Source organism: Anser cygnoides, chromosome 6 (assembly GCF_040182565.1).
Source record: "Anser cygnoides isolate HZ-2024a breed goose chromosome 6, Taihu_goose_T2T_genome, whole genome shotgun sequence".
Lineage (NCBI taxonomy): Eukaryota > Metazoa > Chordata > Aves > Anseriformes > Anatidae > Anser > Anser cygnoides.
The window spans coordinates 30,881,075-30,894,499 of NC_089878.1; the positions used below are offsets into that span (position 1 = coordinate 30,881,075).

The following is a 13,425-nucleotide window of genomic DNA, read 5'->3' on the forward strand; positions in this document are numbered from 1 at the left end:
TTTAAATAATTTATATTTTAATAATAATAATTTAATTTTGTAATCCTGGAAATCTGATTCTGTTGGCATCTAAGAAAGGTACTTAGCAAGAAAACAATGGTAACTTGTTTGTATTACTAACTACCTTTCAGAGTACAATCCAAAATTGTGGTAGATTCTTTCATTGTCTTTAACTGCATAATTACCTCCGGGTTGCTTGGTAGTGCAAAATTTGAATTTATAACTGGCATTTCAGGCACATCCAACTACATTGTTGTCATTAGGTTTCTGAGTCAACAGGGAATGAGGGAAGGAGCTAACAGCATTTAGAGCTACTGATTAAATTCATATGGAGAGTCAGGAAGATAGTAGTATATTCATTTACTTGAAAACGTTATTTAAAAAAATGTACAAAACCTCTAGTCTTTTTCTTAAAAAAGTAACCCACAATCACAATTGAAATAATTTCTTTAAAAGTTCTGGGACCCAAAAGTAACGTAGTTTGTAAGATTTTTTGCTGCATGTTTCCACCGATCTTTCTTATGAGACTATTGAAAGAGATGAATATATATAGCATGGCTAAGCAATGACTAAGGTGGGGGTGGACATAAGTCTTCAGGCTTTTGAAGGTTATAAACATAAAGGATGGAAAGGAATTATTTAGGGTGGCATGAACTGGAGGAGGTATTTGAATAAAGAGAAAATTAGCATGAGAATGTTAGGAAAAAAATGACTTTGAAATGCAGTAAGCAGTGATAAAACCTCCCAGAGCTCCAATGTATGGGATGTTTAAAGTGCGGCTGGATGGAAATCTACATAAGAAAAAGGATTGGATGACCTCAGAGGTCTTCATTCAGCCTATAGAAAAATGAGAAGTGTAGCCATCGCTGTATTCATAAATCATCTTTTGTTTTATACTACTTAAAACAGTGTTGCTTTATAAATATTTTATGGAATTACTTTGATATGCACTGATATTAGATCTTTTAATTTTTATTGTTTATATTGTCCTGACGGGGCACTTGGGGATACTTTGTATTTCTTTAGGCTCAGGTGCTTCTTTCTTGATTTTTTTTCTTACTTTCGTTTTGCTCAGTGTCTCATCTATGTGCAATTACCGTACACGGAAGATGTAAGACAATATGTGTTTTCATCCCTGAAAAACAATAAAAAATTCACTCCTACAGGTAAGATAGTCCTTGCCCGGACAACTTGACAAAGTACCTCGTTGCTATTCTTTTAAGACATTCTAAAATAACTAGGATATTTGGCCTTCCAATGAAAACATACACCTTGTCAGTATTTGGGTTTAGAAAAAAAAAAACAGCCCTATGGAAATAAGTTATGGTGATGTCATCTTGAAGCATGAAGGCTGTAACAAAACTTCAGCAGTTTAGTTGCAGGCTGAGCAGACCTGAGGGGTTTGCAGGCAGTCCTTTAAAGCTGTCTTGTTGAATGTCTTCTGGCTCAGATTCTATCTGATTTTAAGTCACACGTCTGAGAGTTAGTCCTCCATAACCCTTGATCTTTGAACTCATTTCTAGGAGATGGCCAAACTGTATGGGATTTGCAATATGCGATGAGTTAGCTAGGATTAGAATAGAGGAAACAGCTCCAAACAAGCAGGTTCTGCAGCCACTTGTGTTGTGTTGTGTTGTGATGTAATGTACAAAGACAAAAAGGCTGAAGTGTATTTTATGTGGTGTGATTTTTTTTGAAGCACGCACTTAATGGTGTCCAGGTTCAAGGGATGGTGTCTTTGGAGAGCCATAGAACATGCAGCCATATAAAGCTTGATTCACTGTTCTGTGAATTTTCACAGTAATGAGCATAAATGAATGTAGTTTGAAATCCACTCCCAATTCTTTGATTTGTTGCGTGATCTATCTGCACATCAGGGTATATAAAGCATGCTGGGTTGTTTCTGAAATAGTTTGTGTTTTCTTACCTATAACTAGCAGTTTGAGAACAAATCTGAAACTTGTTTTTACCAAAACAATAGTTGACTATTGTGAACTGAGTTATTTCGCAATCCTAACTTTTAAAATTTATTTTAATCAGTTTAGTTTATCAAATCAACTGTTCTTCTCATTTTCGAAGTGGCATATAAACCTTCTGTTGCAAATAAAAACATCTTGAAAAGAAGACAAATGGAAGCAGGAAGACAGCAATAAATGAGGTCTTAAATAACAACAAAAAAAACCTCTTTGACTTTACATTGTAGTCCGTAAACAAAGCAGGGTTTTTATCTCTGTGTCCACTACCCATATTCATTTTTGGCACATCTGTATATGCAGTGTATTCTGTGACACTTAATGATTTAGTCAGAGTCTCCCATTATGAAGTGAATCTTCATCTGTAAATTGTTTCAAGAAATGCATTTATCTGCAAGTGTATTTAATCTTTCTTTGTATGCAATCGCTGCCTTAGCGGATCAGTTATCTGCAGTCGACTCTTTGATTGATTCTATGAATTTGGTTTATGAAGATGATGATGGAGAAACTTTTGAGGACCTGTTTAAGCCCAGCAAAATCCCAAACCCTCATTTTCAGAGGTTATATCAGGTGAGATGATGAACTATATGACATTTTAAGAAACATTTCTTTTCTTGAAACCTTTCACCTTTCTGTCTCTCTGATTCACCTTGGAGTGATCTGCATTGTGATGAGTCCAATAAAAATGTTTTGTATTGAAGTAAGTATGGGGTAGCTGGCAATTTCCATGTTTTCTGACACAAATTTTATTCCTAAAATTTCTGGTTTCCAGGAAGAAAGGGAAATCACATCTGTGCTGAGAAGTCTGCAACAGCATCACTGATACTTAGGGGTGCCAAGGCTAGATAAGTTAAAACTTGCTTGGGTATCTCATCTCTATGCTGTATTGCAATGATCATGATGCAGACAGACTCAGACTTCAGTTTCTGCGCAGAGAGAGAAATTACCTGACAGTCATGGAGGGTTTTAGCTCCTCATTCTAGGTCTCATCAAATCCTGAGCAGAGTCACTTCTTTATTCATTGTTTAATCTAGCGGTGGTACCAAAACAAATCAGTCTGAGGTAAGCTTGATCAGTAGTAAATGGTTAACATGGTTGACATTTAAAGAACTCCATTTGGGTGTCTGAGTTAATGCATTTTATGGGCAAGCAGAAGAGTTCACACTTCTTGCAGTTATCATTTCAAACTGTCTACATTTTGATTCACATTCCTTTCATATCGTGAAGATTTTATTTGCAACTGTCAGGATGAGAGACTTAATTATGCTTTGGAATTCAAGTGTTCAAAAAAAATGACACAGCAAATTCAAAAATAAGGAAAATTATGATGTAATTTACGCAGCTGCTGAAATATGTTGTATACAGGACCGTGGAGATATATTGAGTGCGTGATTCCACTCTGAAAATTGACCAAAAATGGTATTACATGTTTATCATGTCTCAGCAATTCAAAATTATTTTTTTCATTTCACAAGTAGAATGATGTTTTTTTAAATAAAGAAAACTTACCCTAGATTCCGAAGGCCACACTGCCTCAGTGTTGTCAGAAGTAACAAAGAATCTGAAGGTCATATTTATGTTTCAGGAAACACACAATCCCAATGTCTTCAAATCCTACCCTGTTTGACACCTAAAGAACTCAATGTTCCCTCCAGATTCTGCCAGTCACATTGACAAGACAGCATATAACTTAATGCAAGATTTGGTCAGCAGAAAGTTATTGCTAGGGAAGAGCTTAAAATGGATTGACTTCTGCATTACTTGTATTTTAGGAAGGATCATAACGTTTGGGTAGTATGAAACAAATACAGTTTTGCTTGCAAATGAAACATGCAGGAGATAGTATTTCCTGCCACACTGCTGGGTACACTTTTGCACTCTTTTAATTCAGGGGATTTTGCCTATTACCAAAAGGTGTTTCTTCAGGCCTTACATCTGTCTTCTGAAATAATATGATGGTATTGTCCTAACGGTTGAGTCAAGTGCTGCCAGAAGAGAGTAACCACCTCACTCACACAATTTTATTGGAGAATAATAAGACTTTTTAAGGGTGATTGCTGCTGGTAGAAAATGTATTTATTTACTGTTTCAATACTAGGTAGTATGCTGTTCTGTCCACAGTGCTTGCTGTTTACAAAGCCTTAAATTACTGGTCCTTTTAGTACTTTCTTTTACCCTTGTGCAGCCCCTATGTTTTGTCTTGTTTACGGTGCTGCTTATTAACCCATACAAATTGCAGCAAGACTGTTCTTTCCTTTAATTTGCTGCAAATGTGTTCCAGGTTCGTAATATTTTGCTTGTAGAACAAGTGGCACTTTCTGTTTCTTAAAATTTACAACCAAAAAATATACTTCATCTTTTGAATGTAGCCCGGAAATTGATTGGGTTGAACAGGACCTATAGATGTTTTAGAAAAGCAGTCCTGAAGAAAGGATGAGCTTCCCCTTCATTTCCTCTCTCTTTTGTCTCTTGAGGGTGTTTGGAATTTAAACAGAATTTAAACAGAAACATCAAGTCAAATTATAACTCTGGAAGTAGTGGTAGGCATCAGAAGATGACAGAGTGGGTGGAATGGAGTTGCTAATGCTTGCTGGGGTAGAAGATGAGGAACATCCTATATCCGGAGCTCTTATTTCTTGCTTCCAGAAAAGCCTAAACAAACTTCCATAGCTTTCATGGTGGCAGACTTCCAACCTTGTTATTTAAGTTGTTCCTCTTCAGTACGGGGATTTGAAGCAGATAAGACACTTGGCGAATGCAATGTGTTTTGTTCATACAAACAAATGGCTTACCAGAGATTGTTCGATACTGAAACAGACCCGAGGGGAAGCTTTGTGGGGACAGTGGCCTGCAGCATTTAATAGTTCATGGGATCCAGCTGTGAAGTCCACAACTAAATGTGTCATAACACTTTTTAGACCACGTGTAAGTGACTCTGTTGGGCTGGGCTAATCTGTAAGTTGTTGGACCTAAAGCAGAGCTGCAGGGGGACAGGAGGTACCTTGGAGTAAGTCTGTAAGGGCTTTCAGCAACAAGTAATCTTATCTTCAGTTGAATGTAGTGGATTTATCTGCTGGAACATCATTTTGAATTTGTCACAAACTAAGTGTAAACTGAACTCTAAGACACTTGTGTTGGGATTCAGTTCATATGTTTAGTTACCCAAAAGCTAGACAGCTAATGTAAGCTGAGTTGTCCAAGCCTGCTTCATAATACATAAAAAAAAAAAAAAAAAAAAAGCCTTGGGAAAATGAGTGGTCCTTCATGTTTTGGACATCATAAGCACAAAATGGTTGTGGAGAATGAGTAGGTGACTGGCTTGGACTCAGTGCTTATCTTTTAGACAAATGAATCTCTGTCCGATGTTCTGAGGCTTTAAAGACTGTCTGGTTCCCATAGGCTTTATAGATTTGCTAAAATATTTTCTTATAAAAGTGTGTTCATAGATATTGTGTGGAAGGGAACAAGACAGAATGCTTTCTTGCAGTAAGTTCTTGTCTGTTCAGGCATTTATGCCATTACTTATTATGTAGTCAATTCCTGTTCGGCGTCAGAAGCTTCAGGCTAAATCTGTTCAACTTCATCTTCATTTAACACCTGAGTTCTGAAGGTACCTGCAATCTCAGAGCTGGTCATCTGCTCTGAAAAACAGGAGCAAGTGATGGCTGTTGCTGCAGTCTGCTCAGCTCTTGCAACTCATGTAGAGATTTCGGATACAAAAGCCTGAAAAACGCATTCACAACAGGAAACTTAGATTTTTTTTTAATTCAATCCGCTAATGCTGTTTTGATATTCTTTTTTGTATCACAAAAGCCATTACTGCAGCTTCCAGCAACATTTTTAGTCTCTTTCAGAATAATTATACCTTAAATCATTACAAGTGTTTCCAAATCAGTAGCCTTGTATGACTGCCTCCTTTTGAAAGTATGTTCTAATATAGATTGGAATCTTAATGGCAGCATGAAAGCACATCAGTATTGATGTGTAGCATATGGCCTGGATGTTCTTTATTGGCAGCTTTTCAGCACGAATAGAGGTTTGTTTTTTTAATTAAGGTCATGTCTGACAGCCGACAAGGGAGCAACTCTCCTGTTTTCCTGTTTTTTTGGGAAGCTACCTCCACGCTTGTATCTAATTCACTCAGTACGGTGGACTTGGAAAAATGTTTTTCCATGTATAACGTGTTCTTATGTATGCGTTTGCATGCATTGGTAACTGTATATAGGAACAAGCACGTAAGTCTCTGCTGCTACCCCACACTTCATAGCATTTAAAAGGTATTTTGTTTTTAGAACTCTCAATGGACTTTCTGTGACCTGCCTCATTAACCTGATCTCTCTCCGTCCTTGGCTGCCTGCCTGTGTGAAAGCTCCCTCTCTGTAGCTCCTGCCATCTACTCCAACCTTTATGTTCATCTGTCAGAGGTCTTCATTGCGTTTTCCAAAGTTCATATGCAAACATACCTATATTCTGTGCCTCACCTATGCACTTTTAACTTCTCTCTTATTACTTGCTCTTAAATGGGTGAAGATTTCTCGGGTTATGCAAACTGAGCTTTTTTGACCAAGAAGGGAGACTTTCTTTGAGGGTCAATAAATCACGATGGTAAATGGAATATAAGGTTGCGGTACATATCTTGCTCCCTGATTTTAGAATGTCAAAAAATCTCTCCCATATCACTGTCTTTTATAAGAGAACTGCTTTTTAAAGGTAAATTGAAGTTAGAAAGCTGAATAGATGCTGATGACTACTTTATTCTTATCATTTTCTTAATAATTTTCATAGAACTCATTACAGTGAGTGTGGGTGCACTCGTATGCATCAGTATTCTTGTTTAATATAATTATTAACCTCCTTAAACAGCTGATCATATGACTCCACTCATCCACTCGTGAGCTGGAATATTTCTCAGCAATATTAAGGTAGCTTCTTTAATATGGAAGGTATTTTTCATGTACCATATGATGTTACATATACAGGCATATTACTTTAAAAGTACGTAACCTTATGGTTTTTCTTTGCTAAAATTGTTTCTTGCAGTGTTTGCAACATAAGGCTTTTCACCCCAATGAGCCACTGCCGCCAATTGAACAGCACCTTTTAGAGATGCTGGAGATGCCCTGCATGGTAAAAGAAAGGTGTCAGGTTCCTCTTGAGAAAGTAAAAGCACTCTTCCCTCTAAAGGATGTTGGCAAGAAAAAAGAAGAGAAGACTGCTCAAGACATCTTTAAAGATGAGTAAGTTAGAGATTTAATATGGATTTAAAAAAAAAAAACAAAACAAAACAAAACTTTTTTAGCACTTCAGATTAATTTTGGTGAATGTAGCAGGCTCAGGAGCATTTTAGTCAATGAGTTAACATACTTAAAAAGTACAGATGGGTTGAGAATGTTGTGAAACTGCACTGTCTGGGCTATTTTGAGAGTAGTGGTCTTACTACTGTGGAAGTCATGCTAGGATTAGGTCTGCACCTCTCTGATGTCCTTGCATGCTAATACAGAATTGCAGAATCCATCAGGTTGGAGGGGACCTCAGGAGGGCTCTCTAGTTCAACCTGGGTTATAGGTCAACAGGGTTATAGATCGTAACAGGCAACTCAGGACTCCATCCTGTCTGGTCTTGGAAATATCCAAGGATGGAGGCTGCATGGCCTCTCTGGGCAACCTATTGCAGTGCTTGACTGCCTAGTGACCAAACAGTTTGTCCTACCAGCATTTATAAAATGGTTTGAATAAGAATAACAGAAGTAAATTCAGTTCCAAACTTATTTCAGTTTACATGAAATACCTAGAAGCTTTACACTACCTGTCAGGATGAAAATTCCATCCCAGCATACTCTGTGTGCTACAGCTTTCATTTTGAATACCAAATCAAAAGAAAGGCAGCTTAATTATTATACGCTGTGCAGTAAATGTGGATGTCTTGAAAAATATTGTAGACTATTTCTGGAACATCTATCTTCTCAACTGTTTTTAAAATTCTTGTCTTTTGGTAGTACATATGCTCTGTTTACATTATCTTTGCTATAAATATGAAAAATAAATGCTTAATTGGTACTGCACTGGTACTGTTTTCCCAGCCAAGTCAATTTTGTTCAAACAAAATCAAATTTATAGAATGCCTATAATATAACTGGCTGGTCCCCTGGCATGTTGGACAGATCTCAGTTCCTTCCCTTTTTGTTATTTTTAGCTGTTCTTTCACCACTAGGAGCAATGTCTTTGGGCCGCTTTAGGGCCCTACTAAGCTGAGATGTCACGAATCCTTTACTTTTGTTTGGATGGAGCCTCCTGATGTTATCTTTGGAAAGACATGGCATTGGACTTCTCAGGCTGCTGCTCTGGGAAAATGGCCACATTTCTATATCAGATTGGGAAGCACGTTGCTTTTTGTTTTGTTCGCTGCTGTGTGTGCCTGTCTTGCCTTGGTGTGTCTCAATTCACACTGATAAAATTAACTTGTCCTTGCTCTGTGCCCTAATCATGTGCCCTGTGTATATGTATACATACAAATATTTATATAAGTATTTTAAAAATTAGGGAGAATAAAACTATAGAACCAGTTTCAAAAAAAAACAAAAACAAAATAAAACAAACAAACAAGAAAAAACAGCCTACAAAACTTGGGCTCAAGCAAGCCAGGAAGAGAATTTAAACAAAAAGCTGTGACACGTTACTGGTAGTTGCTGAAAAACGTATGTCCCAAAGGCTTCAATTTGGTAAGCAAGAAGGAAAGCTATTTTCATTAAAAACTGGTTGGCTTTAGAGGGGAGATGAAAGCAACTATAAAAATAATGGAGATAGAAATTGGTGGGGGGCATTATAAAATGATTTGGGGAAAAAGGGGTATGTAAGGGAGGCAGAAGAATAGAAACTCAACTATGCAAAAAAGAATGAATTATGTAATGAATAATGAAAATATTTAAATAAAAAATGGACTAAATGTAGTAATGAATGGGAACAGTAGTGATATTGTTCTGTGTCAGGGACAAGCTGAATGATACAGTTAAATCACTTGAGAAAAAAATGTGTCACTACAATAGGATAAGGAAAACGTTAAACAGCAGGTAACATTCACCTTTTAAAAACTGACAGATCTAGACAATTTGCACTGAAAATTACTGAAAAAGTTTGCTAGAAGCTCTCTTGACTATTATTTTCGTTTTCTAAAACTGATTTATACTGTTTTGGTCTTTTGCATTTGATATCTCTATCTTGACGTTGACCTGATTTCTCTCTGCCTAATTATTAAGGTCTAGCTGGGACTAAGGCAGCATAAATAGAGGCATATCTTATTAATGCTAAAGATTAAAAAAAAATATGTTTTGTTTCATTTTTCTTAAGCTCTGTGTAGTTTTAAAAAAGTCCACTAAAATTGAAAGTATTTTGTGTTTTCCTTCTTAGGACGGCTTTCGAGAGGCTGTTACTTCATCTAGTTTTGCAATATGTGAGAGGCCTCTGTCTAAATGTAGAAGTGTTTTAAATTAATCTTGTATTTTATTAATTTGTCTCAGAGTAGTTACACATTTTGTAGTTAAAAAATTTTGCTAATCAGGGCGTTATCAGTAACAGATTTTAAATGTCAGATCATTGGCTGGTATTAATAGGTATAGATTCTTTAGTTTCAGCTGTACTGCGCTAATTAATGATGGCTATAGGTTTGGTCCTAGGCAGTTAAATTCAGTTATTTTCATTTATGTTCTCCTCCTACCTCCAGTCCCAAAGCATTTGAAATCAGCTAAAATAATGCAGGAGAAAAAATATTTCAAGGCATTGCAATGAATTACAAACCAACTTGTGAGGAAAAAATGAGAATTTCCATTGTTTTCGCACTTACCAGCGAAGCATCTCAATGCACGCAAGAATTTCTGTTCAAGCAGAAGTTCTGAACTCTGTGGTGTTAGATAAGTTTTTCCATTTTACAGACAGGGATAATGGCTGTCCAAAACAATAAAGCAACTAAGCAACTTGTTCAAGGTCAGCCAGAAAGTCAGCAGAGCTGGGAACAAAGCAGGGTATCCTAGTCTCCTTGTCCTAAGGCATCACCAAAGTCATCACTTCTAGAGTGATAAGTAGGGTTATGTTGGATGACAGGAGTTGCTGAGGAGAAGGGCTTTCATTTCAGTAGTGACAAAATTAAGTAAAAGGAACGATGAGACTACAGAAATGAAGTGGGATAGACGTTGATTGCAAAGCAGGGGAGGAGTATGCTGTAGAAAGTAAAAAGGAAGTCTGTGCAATTTCTATTTAATAGCTGCTTGCTTCAGTAGCAGGCAACAACTTTTAAGATGAGTTGTAACTTCAAAGAATGCAGCATGGCACCTAGTCCATGATCTCTGTTTTTATCCCTGATTTATGAAGCAGTTTCTTCTTTTTATTGCAGTAGCAGAATTTTTTAGAGTAACTTTTTATTTTTGTTTTGGGATTGCTTGAAGGTAAATACTGCAGTTTAGATCATTTAGATCATAACTTTCAGTCATTCTTAAACCGAAATCTATTCTTCTGTGTCAGCCTGTTACATTAAACAACACAAAACATAGTGTCCAATTTCTTTCCCCTTTTGTGATAAATTAGAGTTTCTTGTGTTGCCAGAACGTGATCCAAAGTTTTGTAAGTTTGGAACTTAATTTTAAGCTTCTCATTTGAAGCATTGGTTGCATACACCGTGATACCTGTGAGGGCAAAGGTAGAAAGTAGCCTAAAACACAAGTAGCTTTTTAAAAACGTGTTTTGAAAGCATTTTGAGGTGTAGCATAAGATTGTTCTGAGAAAATTCTTATTTGGGGTTTGTCTAGCAAGTTTGGACTGCTGGAAGTGGAAGTTTATAAAGCGCTTGTGTGCTGATGGAGAATGTGAGTTATGAGACTCAAAAGTCACTGTGTGAACAGATAGGTAGTAGCTGTCAATTCCAAGACGGGAACTTGCAGGTAATTTTTAAAGAGTAAATGGATTTCTTACTTAATATTTAAGTTTTTATTGCCATTTTATGGTTAAAAGGAATCTGGTGAGAATACCAAATGTCATATGTGATTATTGATTTACAGTGTACAGTGAATCAGCAAGGTCAACTCAATATACAGGTTCCAAATAAAGCAACTAGAGAGAGCCAGCCTGTATTCTGAAACGTGGTAAAGAGGTGTATGAGTAAATTCACTCTTGAAAATAAGTATCAATAATCTTGTACTTTCAACAAGCAGTACCTTTCATTTACGCTAAGATAAAATTTGATCTGTCTCTACTGTCTGCTTTGTGAAGACTGTGGGAGAAATGAAGTGTGCTTTATTGTTAATTTGGGAACAGCTGTATAACGAATTTTTGTCCAGTGTTCAGTGTATACTTTGCAAATTTACTGACTTCATACTGAGTAGGCAGAGCAGTTTACTTTGATTTAGTGTTTCTGTTCATTTTTGTCCTCCTCGTTTCCAGCAATGAAGATGGACCCAACCCTAAGAAACAAAAAATTGAAGATGAGGAAGATAGCTTTAGCATCATAAAACTTGCTGAAGGCAATGTCACCTCTGTAAGTATATTTTCACAACTCTGGTTATCAAAGGGAAAGATTAATTTCTCTAAACATATTGTAGTGAATATACAGAATTCCTGATAAAGGGTGGGATTCTAGCTGAAATGATGAAATGATTTCTAGCTGATATTCGTGACTGAAATTTTGTCTACTTAGAGATCGTAAGGAGAACTTTCTCTGTTCTTAGATACATATTAGCACAAGTTTCCATTAATCTTGGATATTTTAGGACAAAATTCTCCCCTGGTGTCTAGAACTGCAAAGGGTGAGCCTGTGGATCTGATGAAAACAGAATCACAAAATTGGGGGTTCAGTAGCTGAACTTTGTTCTTCCTTTCTTTCATATATTCTGCAGCATAGAAGTTGCTTGTTCATATTTAATCAAAGGTCTTGCTGGGGTGTTAGAGACTGTTCTCTGCATTGGTTGGGGTTTCGAATAAATGATATGTTTGTCTTCATCTTGCTGCTAGGTTAAATGTCTAACTTAACTTTAGGTGTTGTATAAATGAGTAGGTGAAGTCTGCATCATAACTATACACCTTCCTTTATTTGTTTTTTCAAATCACAGGATAAGTGATTTAATATTAATGGAGATAACTCCCCATGTTTTCAAACGTACTATCCTTTAAAGTTCATTTTTAAATGAATAATTGAGATTGAAGAAAGGTGTACAGCTGTGCCAGATACTCTACTCCTAATAATCAATTATTGATATTAGCTGAAAAGTGGCACTACCAAATTTAAAAGAAACACTGAGGCCAAGCAAGTTTACTGAGAAATCTAAGAATTACATTGACAACAAAGCATAAAAATTTCAAACACACTTAAGAGAGTTTTGATTTCTGACAGGAAATGGTAAACACGGTAAATTTTCATTCTAAGGTTATTGCATCCAATTTTCAGTAAACATTTATGTTTGATCTGGTTTTAGTTCTTCTGTAAGGTTTCTGTACTTGTATGCCCATTTAGAACTTCATCTTTAAGATGTTAGAGTGGGCCAGAAGAGGTAAATGAACCGAGTATGAGCTTTTAATTTTGAGCTTCCTGTTGGCTTGACAAGCCAAAGATTCTGTACCCACATGCCTGGGGGCTCCCATTAAGTGTCCCATTCCTCATTAAGTGACTATCAAGATTAGTGAGAGGTCTGTTTCAGAGCTGAACTAAAAGCCTGAATTACTGTGCCTCTGACCTCTAAACCCCAGAGAATATAGCTGGCCTATAAGAGCGCGGTGTAGTAAGTGTAAGTTCATCTGGCTAGAGTCATAACTAACCTTTGCTAGGAGTAGTGCATGTTTAACACACATCGTGTTTTTTGTGTCTGCATGCGGAGAAGTGTAGAGGTTCTGTTTCCATGTTAAAGAGAAATGTAAAGGTTCCTGTTGCCTTACAAGAAGAAAGAGAAGGATATTGACAGACAATTCTGTTGGTTTTGGACCTTTTGTAGGTTGGCAGTGTTAACCCAGCAGAAGACTTCCGAATTCTGGTGAGGCAGAAAAATGCTGACTTCAAAGATGGTAAATTATCTATCTTAACTATATTTAGCAGCATCTTCAGAGTTAGTAATCCATTTTCCTAAAAACAGGTTTTTAGTGCTATGTGAGATACTTTGGACTATACTGCCTAGCTTCCAGTGCTGCTCAGCCATGAGGGGTAGCACTTGTAAGTCTCAGATACCCTCGTTTGTGTAAGATGGCACTAGACAGCTACACTGAGGCATCTGAGTAACAACTTAGCTGTTGCAAACAGAAGATCCCTTCACACTGAGTACCTTATTCGAACTGTTTATCAGCTTCTCGTCTGACTATATGTGATCTTTCTAGCTTGAAGTGGAGGCTTGTAGAATGGGCACTGTGTGACAGACCTGTCTTCTGCCTACTTAATCTTGTTTTATGGAGAAATAAGAATCAGATGCCTGGGATTTAAATATTTA

General features: G+C 36.8%; 1 protein-coding gene across 5 annotated transcripts in view; it reads left to right on the forward strand.

Moving 5' to 3' along the window:
* XRCC5 (X-ray repair cross complementing 5) overlaps positions 1-13,425 on the forward strand; it is a 54,822-nt gene that overhangs the window by 18,658 nt on the left and 22,739 nt on the right. For all 5 annotated transcript variants that reach the window (XR_010832149.1, XM_013196691.3, XM_013196692.3 and 2 more), the window contains exons 12-16: positions 1,076-1,166; positions 2,410-2,543; positions 7,014-7,210; positions 11,399-11,492; positions 12,940-13,009. Coding sequence is in view for 4 of the 5 variants with exons in the window: in XM_013196691.3 (XP_013052145.2) it covers positions 1,076-1,166; positions 2,410-2,543; positions 7,014-7,210; positions 11,399-11,492; positions 12,940-13,009 (586 nt within the window). In the remaining variant the exon portion in view is untranslated. The remainder of the gene's footprint in view (positions 1-1,075; positions 1,167-2,409; positions 2,544-7,013; positions 7,211-11,398; positions 11,493-12,939; positions 13,010-13,425) is intronic.